This window comes from Mesoplodon densirostris, chromosome 14, assembly GCF_025265405.1.
Source record: "Mesoplodon densirostris isolate mMesDen1 chromosome 14, mMesDen1 primary haplotype, whole genome shotgun sequence".
Classification (NCBI taxonomy): domain Eukaryota; kingdom Metazoa; phylum Chordata; class Mammalia; order Artiodactyla; family Ziphiidae; genus Mesoplodon; species Mesoplodon densirostris.
This window is the reverse complement of record NC_082674.1, coordinates 76326163-76339240: the sequence shown is the minus strand read 5'-3', so window position 1 is coordinate 76339240 and position 13078 is coordinate 76326163. Positions and strand designations below refer to the sequence as shown.

The 13078-nt window shown below is 41.5% G+C and overlaps 2 protein-coding genes across 10 annotated transcripts in view; both read left to right on the top strand.

The window, feature by feature from the left end:
• The first annotated feature begins 4074 nt into the window (after nt 1-4074).
• Nucleotides 4075-5372, top strand: MTLN (mitoregulin). The gene is made up of 2 exons (XM_060117717.1): nt 4075-4417; nt 5277-5372. Exon 1 carries the CDS (start codon nt 4110-4112, stop codon nt 4278-4280), a length of 171 nt encoding a protein of 56 aa, XP_059973700.1. The 5' UTR covers nt 4075-4109; the 3' UTR covers nt 4281-4417; nt 5277-5372.
• A 4901-nt stretch (nt 5373-10273) lies between these two features.
• The window catches only part of NPHP1 (nephrocystin 1), a 58948-nt gene continuing 56143 nt past the window's right edge, over nt 10274-13078 (top strand). For all 9 annotated transcript variants that reach the window (XM_060117686.1, XM_060117685.1, XM_060117682.1 and 6 more), the window contains exon 1: nt 10274-10377. In XM_060117686.1, the coding sequence (XP_059973669.1) occupies nt 10309-10377 (69 nt within the window). In that variant the 5' untranslated portion in view covers nt 10274-10308. The remainder of the gene's footprint in view (nt 10378-13078) is intronic.

Sequence of the window (13078 nt, the reverse complement as noted above, 5' to 3'; positions counted from 1 at the left end):
CTTTCAAGATTCAGTTCAGCCACCCACAAAGAAGCCTCCTCTGACCACTCCCAGCCTGTTATCAACACCAAATGTTTATTGAGGGTCTGTTATGTGCCAGCCCCTGTCATAGGCACTTGGGATTCATCAGCATACAACTGAGAAAAAAAAACCCTGCCCTCAAGTAGTTTACATTATAGCGGGAGAGCTGGAGATAAACAATTAGTGTAATAAGTAAATCCTACAGCAATTGGAAGGCAGTAAGTACTATGCAGTAGGAGAACAGAGATCAGGAGTGCCAGAGAGTGGGGACTGGTTGGGCTTGTGACTTTTATTTTATTTTATTTTTTTATTATTATTTTTTTTCCGGTAAGCGGGCCTCTCACTGTTGTGGCCTCTCCCGTTGCGAGCACAGGCTCCAGACGTGCAGGCTCAGCAGCCATGGCTCACGGGCCCAGCCGCTCCGTGGCATGTGGGATCTTCCTGGACCGGGGCACGAACCCGTGTCCCCTGCATCGGCAGGCGGACTCTCAACCACTGCGCCACCAAGGAAGCCCGGGCTTGTGACTTTTAAATAGTCAGGTACGTCTCATTGAGAAGGTGACAGTTGACAAAAACCTAAAGGAGGTGAGGGAGTGGTTAAGATTCTGCGCTTCTAGTGCAGGGGGCACAGGTTGATCCCTGGTCAAGGAACTAAGATCCCACATGCCAAGTAACATGGCCAAAAAAAAAAAAAAAAAAAAAAGGGAGGTGAAGGAGTTAGTCATGCAAGTATCTGGGGGAAGAGTACGCCAGGGGGAACTGCACATGCAAATGTTCTTAGGTAGCACAGAACCTTGTGAGCTCAAGAAACAATGAGCAGGGACTTCCCTGGCCGTCCAGTGGCTGAGACTTCACCTTCCAATGCAGGGGGTGCCGGTTCGATCTCTGGTCAGGGAGCTAAGATCCCAAAAGCCTCATGGCCAAAAAACCAAAAACATAAAACAGAAGCAATAATGTAACAAATTCAATAAAGACTTTAAAAATGGTCCACATCAAAAAAAATCTTAAAAAAAAACCCAACAATGAGCCGAAAAACAAATGAAACAGTGAGCAGACCAGTGAGATGTAAGAGGAAGAGGAGATCTGACCATGCAGGGGCTTTGGGCACTGCAGAGTTGGAGCAGAGGCATTGCATGGTCCACCTTCTGATTTCAAAGGCTCACTCTGGCTGCTGTATTGAGAATAGAATGTCGTGGACAGATATGGAAGCACACAAACCTGATAGGGGCTATTGCAGTATCTCAGGTAAGAGATGATGGTAGCTTGGGTGCAGTGGTAGCAGTCAAGTGAGAACAAGTTTAATTCTGGTCATATTTTGAAAGTAGAAATATTGATGCAAATAATCAATAAACAATCTATAATAAGAACAGAAGAGAGTTTTATTTGAGCCAAACTGAGGACTATAGCCTGGGAAACAGCCTCTCAGTAGCTCTGAGGGACTGCTCTGGAGGGGTAGGGGAGGAGTATATATACATGATTATTTTGGGGCTAGGAAATACACGTAGTCAAGCATACATCCTGGTAAAAGATTACTGCCAATCACAAAGAACACATATCACAACTTAATGATTTTAGTGCCTTTCTATGTAAGAGAAGATGCAAAAATCTGGGGTCATTGAAATTCTTTCTGAGGTATGCATCTTAACTACCTAGGTACCATCTATTCAAATCACAGAATGACCCATCCTTTTTTTTTTTCCCTGAATTTCCCTCAGGGGGTACTCTAGATGGGCAACTGCAGTGGGTTGCTACTTATCCCTTTGTATTACTAGATGGTGGGCAATTTCTTTAATGGTTAATGCAGATGTATAATGTGTGCTTGACAGGCCATAAGACAGGCTGTTTTAGTTAGCATAAAGTTCAAGGCACATCACGCATAAGCCAGAATGACTTCCCTGTACCTCAATATGTGAAGATTTCTTCCACTAGAACCTACAGGATTGACTAATAGATTGAACGGAATATGAAAGAAAAGAAGGTTTCTGAGGGTTTTTTTTCTTTTTTAAAGGCTAAGCTACATACTTAACTGTATATTCCAATTCATCAGAGTGTGTCATAATTATTTTTTTCCATCTCTTTCACTCTGCACTAAGCTGTCTGAGGGCAGCTGTTGTGGCATATTCACCTCTACATTCCCAATACCTACTGCAACATCCAAGAAATATTTGCTAAGTAAATGATCATTAAGCATGGCAGACTTGAATTCACATTGGACCCAGTACTGTCTGTATCATCACCCTAATAATAATAATAATAATAATAGGTTTCATCTCAAGTATGAAAGTCCATTTGCTGATATCTATAGAGAGGCTAGGTCAGGCCCATGCTCTAAAAGAGTTCAGGCTCCACGTGCTGGTCTCCCTTTCATGACTGTATCTGTTTTCTATTGCTGTGTAATGAATTACCACAACACACATTTATAATCTCAACTTTCCATGGGTTAGGGGTCCAGGCACATGGGTCCTCTGTCAGGGTCTCACAAGGCTACAATCAAAATATGAGCCAAGCTGTAATCTCATCTGGAGGCTGCACTGGGGGAAGAATCTGCTTCCAAGCCTATTCATGTTACAGGCAAAGTTAATTTCCTTGTGGTTGTAGGACTGAGAGCTCTAGCTTTTTGCTGGCTGTTGGCTGGAGGCATGCTGCTATTCCTAGAGGCTACACATAGTTCTTTACTATATAAGCTTCTCCAACATGTTTGCTTACTTCATCAAGCCCACAACGGGAGTCTTCAGTCTGTTAAGAAGTTTTATATCACATAAGGTAAACACAGAAGTGACCTCCCAGCACATCACAGATCAGCCCATACTCTAGGGGAAGGACTTAACACATGAACTTCAGGAGTGGAAATTGTTGGGGGTTACCTTAGGGTCTGTCCACCAGAATGAATTTCATCATTAGAATTTGTTTTCCCTCTATCCCCACAACTCTGACCCAGTGTTAGTTGTGGAATAGAATGGCTCTCTAGACCTTGCTGTCCAATACGGTAGCCACTCGCCCCTTATGTGACTAGTGTGACTGAAGAACTGATTTCTGAATTTTTAATAACAACTTAATAAAATTTAGTTTAAAAACCAATACTCGGACTTCCCTGTTGACACAGTGGTTATGAATCCGCCTGCCAATGCAGGGGACACAGGTTTGATCCCTGGTCCAGGAAGATCCCACATGCCGTGGAGCAACTAAGCCCATGAGCCATAACTACTGAGCCTATGCTCTAGAGCCCACGTGCCACAACTACTGAAGCCCGTGTGCCTAGAGCCCGTGCTCCCCAACAAGAGAAGCCACTGAAATGAGAAGCTCACACACCGCAACAAAGAGTAGCCCCTGCTCACTAGAGAAAGCCCGCACGCAGCAATGAAGACCCAAAGCGGCCAAAAATAAATAAATAATTTATTTTTAAAAAGATACTCAACTCAGATATTGGAGAAATTTTTACATGTGTTTGAAACAACGTGGGTATATGAATCTAATTTTTCAGCTAACTTTTGTGAATTCTAGAAACTGATCAAGTATCTCCACCGAAAACTTAGTGTTCAAATTGAGATGTGCTGTTAATTATAACATCTATACCAGATTTCAGTCTTAGTATAAAAAAAGAATAAAAGATCTCATTAATAGCTTTTCTGATTACATGTTGAAAAGATAACATCCTTTATGTATATTAAGCTAAGTAAAATACGTTATTAACAATAATTTCATCTGTTTGCATTTTTTAAAATGGGTTCCCAGAAAATTTAAAGTCACATATTTGGCTCGCATTCTGCTGCTGAGAGAAAATACAGAGGTTGAGCTGACCATGAGGTTGGAAAGACGCACCACCGTAGTTAGCTAATAATAATAAATCAAGGCAACATCTGATGAATGCCAAACAATAAGTATGGTAGGGGTTCAGAGGAGGGAACTGTGGAGCTATCTAAGGGCGGGGGAAGTCTTCAGCAGCAGGCGAGATCGACAAATCTTTAAATCGCAAGAGATGCGCGGCAGGGCGCGCCGGGTACTCACGGCCCGCGCTCCACCCCGAAACGCGCTGCGCTTTTTGACCCGGCCGCCGCGCCGTAGGTCGCGCTGGAAGCCTGGGAGCCGCGATGGCGAACGTGTCCGAGAGGACGTTGCAGCTGTCCGTGCTGGTGGCTTTCGCCTCCGGAGTGCTCGTGGGCTGGCAGGCACACCGGCTGCGGCGGCGCTACCTGGACTGGAGAAAGAAGAGGCTGCAAGACAAGCTGGCGGCGACGCAGAAGAAGCTGGACCTGGCCTGAGATCCCTGCACTGTCGGTCCCCGCCGGCCACCGGGCGTCCACCTCGAAGCCACCTCGTCTCTCCGGCGCGGGGCTCCAGCCGAAGCCAGGCTCGCCTCACTCTCTCCGCCCTCAGTGCCGGGATCTTGCCGGAGTCGGTGAGCAGTACTTAACAGCGGCGCTCTAAGGGGAGACTTCGGGGACGGCCGGATATCTTGGGACAGGAGGGTCTTTGGAGAGCCCACAGGAGGTGACTTGTCCCCCCAGGCACCAGAAGGAGGAGGAAGTTCTGTTTTCCTTAATAACTCACATTTTGGTGTCGCAGTTCAGTTCACTGCGTGTGTTTAACGGGACTGTCTTAACCACGTGCAAAGTCGTTGCACGTTGGCAACATTAAACTTCAAAATGGAAAATACTGTAAAGAATAGAAAATGAAAAAAAGGACCGTGGAGGTGTTCCTACCACACCCTTCCCCCCTCCCCACATAAATTTATTTATTTATTTATTTATTTATTTATATTTTTTTATTTTTTGCTGTACGCGGGCCTCTCACTGTTGTGGCCTCTCCCGTTGCGGAGCACAGGCTCCGGACACACAGGCTCCGCGGCCATGGCTCGCGGGCCCAGCCGCTCCGCGGCATGTGGGATCTTCCGGGATCGGGGCACGAACCCGTGTCCCCTGCATCGGCAGGCGGACTCTCAACCACTGCGCCACCAGGGAAGCCCCAAATTTATTTTTTAAAATATCCTTGGTAGCACTATAGTACATCTTTGCATTCATGTTTTGTCATCTCCAGTCTAAATTCTTAGGTCCTTGGCAGGCTGACAATGGCTTGAAAGTCAGGAGCCTTGAGTCTAGTCCTGGCTTTTTCATCAGAGCTCTGCAAATTTACAGGGTCTCAGTTTTCTTATCCGTAACAGCAGATTTTGTTGTTCATGGTTTAACTAAACAATAGAATAATTTGAAGTTAACCATTATGTATCCCTAATTTTTATTTCTCTTTTCTGTTTCCAACAGCTTGTTGAAGATGAAATTAGAGAACTGGACAGAAATAGTTTCTCCTTGCACTTTATGAATCAATTTTATTTTTAAAATAAAAAAAATTAAACATATTTGAACCTTTTATTAAAAGGAAAAGGAGTATCTTGCTTCCCATGCAGCTTACTGCATTAAGAGATTTGGATCCTCAAAACTTATAATTACTGTTTTTGGTCAGATACCTTGTTTTCTAAAGAATCTATGCTAGTTCCTTGGTACAACTGCAAAGCAAAGTTGGTCTAGGAACCATTATGATTCCCTTTGCTTAGCAGTTTTGCTGGACCTACTCTGGAAAGCAAACGGCTATGTAAAAATAACTGAGGTAAGGGTAATTATGTAAGACCTTTACACATCTGGGGCTGACAACCTACTCCAAGCACAGAGTATAAGTTTTTATTGACAAAAATTTCATTTGTGCCATTATGGAGTATACATGTGAAGGAGAAACCTCATTGAATAGACCTTAGTGATAAATCCCAACTACAGTTGACCCTTGAACATGGGTTTGAATTGCACAGGTTCACTTATATGTAGATTTTTTTCAATAAATCTATATGTAAGTGGACCACTGTCCACTTACTATCCATGGCTGATTGAGTCTGCACATGCGGAAACATGGATAGGAAGGGCCAACCGTGGCACTTGAGCATCCTTGGATTTTGGTATCCGTGGCAGCTCCTGGGGTTCCAGGATAATATCCTCCGATGATAACGAGGGATCACTGTGTCTGAAAATCAAGAGTGAGTGACCAAGTCCCAGGTTATTTTTAATTTTCCAGAGGTGTTTTCTAGAACACTGCCCTTGCTCATTCCTATAAAGATTAATTTTGTTTCTCAGTACATTTAGGATCAGCTCCGTATTAACATAAGAATATTCAGGAAAGTCGTTTCCACAGAAAGCTTTTTTTTTTTCCATTTTAGTAGGGCCGTTATGCTTTATTCCTTCCAATTTTATTTGCATTCTGTGAATGCAGTACTTAAGGACTGAAATGTTGGTTCTTAGAGCTCCATTCCATCTGGGCTGCAGGTGGCTGAAGTATCTGAGTCACCATTCATCACGGAGGGTCAAAGAGTTGAGGCTCTTTGAGACAAGGTAGGTTTCTTATGGCACATCCACGGTGCCTCCAGACTGTTGGTATGTGCCTGGTTAAGCATCTAGGTTATGACCAGTTCTGCCTGTATGGGCCTGTTCTTGTGCCACGTTCCTGGTGGACCTGGTCTTTCCAATGTGACTCCTTTCCCATTACTTATGTGCAGCACCCGGACACACTCGTCTCCCTCTCCTGTCTCACCCCAGTGTTCTCTCATCCTGCCCCTCTGGGCCTGTGCTGTTCACCCCCGAGGCCTGCCTAGTCCTTACGTGGTTTTCAGCCACCCTACACCACTCAATCTGCCCCTCATTTTCTGCCTATTGCCTCTTTACACTGTGCCCATGTGTTCCCAGCCCTGTGGTGGACAATTCCCCCCCGACATTGCCTCTCACTGTTTCTCCTCTAGCTGTCTACCCCTTGCCCTACTTAAATGTGTTTGCTTTTTTCCCTGAAACTATTGCCTTCCATGGAGATATTACATTTTCCATGTTAACCACTAGTTCTACACTATGAGTCTCTCCGAAGCTATTAAATTCTTTTTCAGTATCTCCCGTGAGACAGCAGTACAAAGTTGATACACATTGTAACACAAAGTGGATACACATTGTAACACAAAGTGGATACACATTGTAACACAAAGTTGATATACACTGTAACACAAAGTTGATATACACTGTAACACAAAGTTGATATACATTGTAACACAAAGTTGATACACATTGTAACACAAAGTTGATACACATTGTAACACACAGTTGATACACATTGTAACACAAAGTTGATACACATTGTAACACAAAGCTGATATACACTGTAACACAAAGCTGATACACACTGTAACACAAAGCTGATACACACTGTAACACAAAGTTGATACACACTGTAACACAAAGCTGATATACACTGTAACACAAAGCTGATATACATTGTAACACAAAGCTGATACACACTGTAACACAAAGCTGATACACACTGTAACACAAAGCTGATATACATTGTAACACAAAGTTGATACACACTGTAACACAAAGTTGATACACATTGTAACACAAAGTTGATACACACTGTAACACAAAGTTGATATACACTGTAACACAAAGTTGGTACACACTGTAACACAAAGTTGGTACACACTGTAACACAAAGTGGATACACACTGTAACACAAAGTGGATACACACTGTAACACAAAGTGGATACACATTGTAACACAAAGTGGATACACATTGTAACACAAAGTGGATACACATTGTAACACAAAGTGGGTATACATTGTAACACAAAGTGGGTATACATTGTAACACAAAGTTGGTATACACTGTAACACAAAGTTGATATACACTGTAACACAAAGTTGATACACACTGTAACACAAAGTTGATACACACTGTAACACAAAGTTGATATACACTGTAACACAAAGTTGATACACACTGTAACACAAAGTTGATACACATTGTAACACAAAGTTGGTATACATTGTAACACAAAGTTGATACACATTGTAACACAAAGTGGATACACATTGTAACACAAAGTGGATATACATTGTAACACAAAGTGGATACACATTGTAACACAAAGTGGATACACATTGTAACACAAAGTGGATACACATTGTAACACAAAGTGGATACACATTGTAACACAAAGTGGATATACATTGTAACACAAAGTGGATATACATTGTAACACAAAGTTGGTATACATTGTAACACAAAGTTGATATACATTGTAACACAAAGTGGATATACATTGTAACACAAAGTGGATATACATTGTAACACAAAGTTGATATACATTGTAACACACTGATGGAAGAAAATCATAACGAGTTTTATGAAATACCTTGTTCTCGAGAGAAACAATGGCCATGGTTTGCTTTGGTTTCAGCTACCTCACTTCAAAACGGTCTTGTAGGTTACTCTGATTTTCGTAATGTCATCAAGGGATGACAACAGAAGCAGTGACTAGTGCTAAAGTGACTATACTGAGCATTACAAGTCAAAAGAAATGTAAGTTAATGAAAAAGAAGGCAGCTAGCTGAGTAATCTCATTCCTTAGAGCGTGGTGAATACCTAAGTGGTATTTCTCAAACTTGAAGGTGCAAATGAAACACTGGGGTATTGTCAAAGTTTAGATTCTGATCCTGTGGGTCTATGGTGAGGCCTGAGAATATGCATTTCTAACAGTCACCCAGGTGATATTGATGATACTGATGCAGGAATCATAAGGAATAAACACTTCTCATGCTGAATAGTGTACAAAAATGTATAAAATCAAAGCATCTTTCCACCCGAGATGAACAAGAGTAATAAACCTTTTTTGCACCCTTCCTCATACATATGTACACGTGTAGGGGGTTTATTTTGTTTATTTTTACCAACATAGAATTGTACCATCTTCATGACCCTGTAACTTTTCCACTTAAAATATGTAAATCCCTATAAAGTAGGTAGATTTTAAAAAATTTTATAGACATGTAAAATAAATAAGGATTTCATAAATGACAGGTTGTCTTTAGTGCTGTTTTTTTCTTTTTGCTTACCTCTAACAAAATCACTTAGAAGTAACGATTTATTAATCCATCTAAAAATACTTTATAGTACTTACTACTTCCTCATTTGGTGTTAGATTTTCAATGGAAAAACTATGGCTGTTTAAGTGAACTTTTAAGTATCATGAGCCATGATGGAGAAATTAATTCAAAGTAAAGACATGAGATACAAAAAAGAGTAGGATGGATAAGTATATTAGAGTATGTCATACAAGGAAACATCAGAGAGCAATGAGGATGAACAAACTACAACCCACACAATGATATAGATTCATTGCACAAACAGGTTGAATGAAAGCCTGACAAGATGCCAGTACACTGCGTGATTCCATTATTCAGTTCAAAAAGAGGCAAGACAGATTTTTCCAGTTAGAGATTGGGATAGTGTTTACTTTTGGTGTAGGGGGTGGAGGTGGGCAGGGACTAGAAGGAGGGGAAGACTACTAGGGTGCTGGTCACATTCTGTATCCAAATCTGGGTTGTTACTTACATGGGGGTGTGTTCACCCTGAAAATTCAGTGCGGTGGGCGCTTGTCACTTCTCTTTATTGAAGAAAAAAGTATCGCAAATATTATGGCAGTTGGGCCTGTGGAATTACCTTGTGTGTTGTACTGAAGAACACATCAGTATGGTTCATCTTTGAAAAGTGAGCTCAGGTCGTCATTCTTATTCGGTGTAGTGGAAAGAGTTTGGGAACTGGATTTATAGGACTGAGTCCCACTTGGGGAAATGTTATTACAACCTCCCTGAGAGATGTAAAATGGGGCTCATAATTAGGTGCTCACAAAATTGTTGTAGAGCAGAGTCACCATCCTCCCAGAACTCAGGATGGACAATGTGCAAAACTACAATGAAGTGATACTTCAGCAGTATCCCAAGTGGCAAAGAATTTTAAACTGCCTTTTTGAAGTGAGAGTATGCGCCAGAACCACGTATCCCATTAAGGCCATATAGGAAAGCTATCCTTGCAGTTAACTTAAGACATTGAGATGCTTAAATTGTATCTTAAGATAAGTTTAGAAAAACTGGTGTCAGAAAACAAGTGCCAAAACACCAAGTACCCCAGGAGGAATGTCGTGGTAGTACTGAGTATCATGGAACTTGTAGTTTCGGCCGCTGCGGGGCATTCTCCCTCATCTCCACCCCAATCCTTTGGGACTGGCGAGAAAAAGGTGAGTAGCTGGGCAGTGAGCTCAGGACCTGCGGGCTGGCGGAGCGGCTTCCTCGAGGGAGAATCATCCCCACCCTCTTCCCGCACCAAGCAGTCGGGCTGCGAGGCGGGCGCGCGGTGATGGCGTCACCTTCCGGTGCCGCCGTCTTGGTTTCCCTGGCGACCGGCGTGAGCTCCGCGCCAAGGCGAAGGAGATGCTGGCGAGGCGGCAGCGCGATCCCCTCCAGTCCCTGCAGCGTCGCAATCGGGAGCTGAAGCAGCAGGTATCATCTGGCTGTCCAGTGGGGGACCTGGGCTCTGGCGACGGGCGAGCTCTGGGTCGCACCCTAACCCTGGGAGCCTACCCAACCCCCTTCCCTTTCTAAGTTGTAACCTACCCCACCCCCAGCATCAAACTGACCACAGCACCAAACTGATTATAATCCTTCACACTCCCAACCCAACCCCGGGGAGGCTAGAAAATCGGGACGATCGACTAAGTGCTGCCCTCCCCCGCACCTCACCCTAACGGCTCCATCTCCAACCTAACAACTCCCTTAACCCATCTCACCTCCAAATCTAAACTTTTAACAATAATTATTCCAACCACTTCTGCGCCCAACATCACTCTCCTCCACTTTTCATGCCCCCTTTCCTTTATCCCTCATCCAGTGGAGCTATTGAGTGTTTTTGCTTCACATGAATCCAAGCGAAATAGGTGTCAAGGAATAGTCCTAATATATAAGAAAAATAAGACCTGACAAATGAGCAAAGGACTTGAACTAAAGGAGAAATACTAGTAACACACAAATATGAGAAAAGTTAACTTAAAAGATAATCAAATAATTGCAAAGGAAGTAAGAGATAACAAACACTTAAAATATCACAATACCCGGTATTGGCGAGGCTGTGATGAAACAGGCACTTACACTGCTGCAGGGTATAAGGCACAGCATTTCTGGAAAGTGGTTTGACAAGATGTAGCAAGTATTCATGCTCCTAAGCTGGGAATTACATTTCCAGGAATTTACCGTACATAATAATAAAAAATTGAGACACAGGTTGAGGTATGGAGGTATTCATCATAGTATTACTTATAATACAAAAGGCTGGATGCAACTTAAATGATCAGTAGTAGGGGAATGGATAAATAACATGTTGGGATATAATACTGAGATTAAAATTTTAAGGAGATTTTTAACATGTTAGGGAAAATATTTGTGATAAAATGTCAAGTTAGAAAAAGAATATAAAATTGAATATACAGTATTTCAGTTTAAAAATTTTATATGTAATATACATAGAAAAAAAGATGGGAGGAAACATGCCAGCATGGTAACTCTATGTGGCAGAATACTAATGACTATTATGTTTCGCTTCATAATTTTTGATATTTTCATAATTTTGGGTTGGGGTGGGGAGACTTCCCTGGCGGTCCATTTGTTAAGACTTCGCCTTCCAGTGCAGGGGGTGTGGGTTCAACCCCTGGTCGGGGAACAAGGATCCCACATGCTTGGGGGCCAAAAAAACAGAACATAAAACAGAAGCAATATTGTAACAAATTCAATAAAGACTTTAAAAATGGTCCACGTTTAAAAAAAAATCTTTAAAAAAAAATTAAGGAAGGGAATTCCCTGGTGGTCCAGTGGTTGGGACTCCACGCTTTCACTGCTGAGGGTCCTGGTTCAATCCCTGGTCGGGGAACTAGGATCCCACAGGCCACGTGGCATGGCCAAGAAAAAAAATTTTTTTTAAGAAAAAAGCAAGTAGTAATTAATGGGTTGTTAATTTATTTTCTGAAATTCCTCTTTTACTTTGCTAATTTTACTTTTTATTTTTCATTTGATCTATTACCAAATAGTTTCCACTAAATAGAATTATTTTATAAACTTTAGCAGGTAAGAGATGTACTGAATGCTCATATTTTATCCACTTTTGGACTTTCACTTAAAAAGTACAAAAGATGGGATGGATAAATGTTTCTTAATGGACTCTATTGGAATTATAGTGGTACAACAAAATAGAATACTCTTCTGGTAGAAATAAAAATAAAACTTGATGTGACATTGACTTAAGCTAAGCTTTGGCCAGATGCTTAATATGGTTTTGTATTTAATTTTAAATTTAGTGAGACATTGAGAGAACCAGGAAATGTAGAAGTAAACTAAAAAAATTATCATTATTACAAAGATGTAACAAAGCAAACTATTGCCAGGATTATTCAAGTCGGAGACAAACTGGCTCCGGAGCCTTTTGATACCCTGCATGTCTGTGAAGGACTCTGTAGGTAGTGTGAGCTCATTCTTCCCTGGCTCCATGGAAGATACCTGAAGCAAAAAATGGAACATATTTCCAACTTGGTATCCATGGGACAAGTGATCAGGTGCCCATCTGGGTCATGCATGTGATGACCAACTCTGTTACCATGTGTGTGAATTTTGTAAATAACAGACAGATGCAAAATGGCAAGAGTAGAGAATTTTTATTTCTCTTTTTTCATCCACTTTATCTTCTCCACAATATCTATAGAATGCAAAAGATGTATGTGCCTCTTTTGTGGGTATGTTGGCAAAGTTAAACGTAGTGCTTGGAAATTACTAAATCACAATATAAGATGTAAGAATGAGGATTTAAAATGTGGTTTATTCATATAATGAATACTACTCAGCAATAAGAAGGAATAAACTAATGATACACACAACAATATGGAAGTATCTCAAAAACATTCTTGTGAAATGATTACACAAATGAGTACATACTTTCTGGAGTAATGGTAATTTTCTGTACGTTGATAGGGGTTTGGATTACATGGTGTATGCATTTGCCAAAACTCAGTAAATGTATACTTAAGATTTGTACATTTCATTTGTATGTAACTTTTACACCAAATATTGAACTCTAGTTAGTGATACCCATGGTGTATTAAGGGGAAATATATTGATGATTGTAGTTCACTTTGAAATACATAAAAAATAAGATGAATTG

Excerpts from the sequence above, each read along its gene's own strand:
- MTLN (XM_060117717.1), top strand. The coding sequence starts at position 4,110 with ATGGCGAACGTGTCCGAGAGGACGTTGCAGCTGTCCGTGCTGGTGGCT.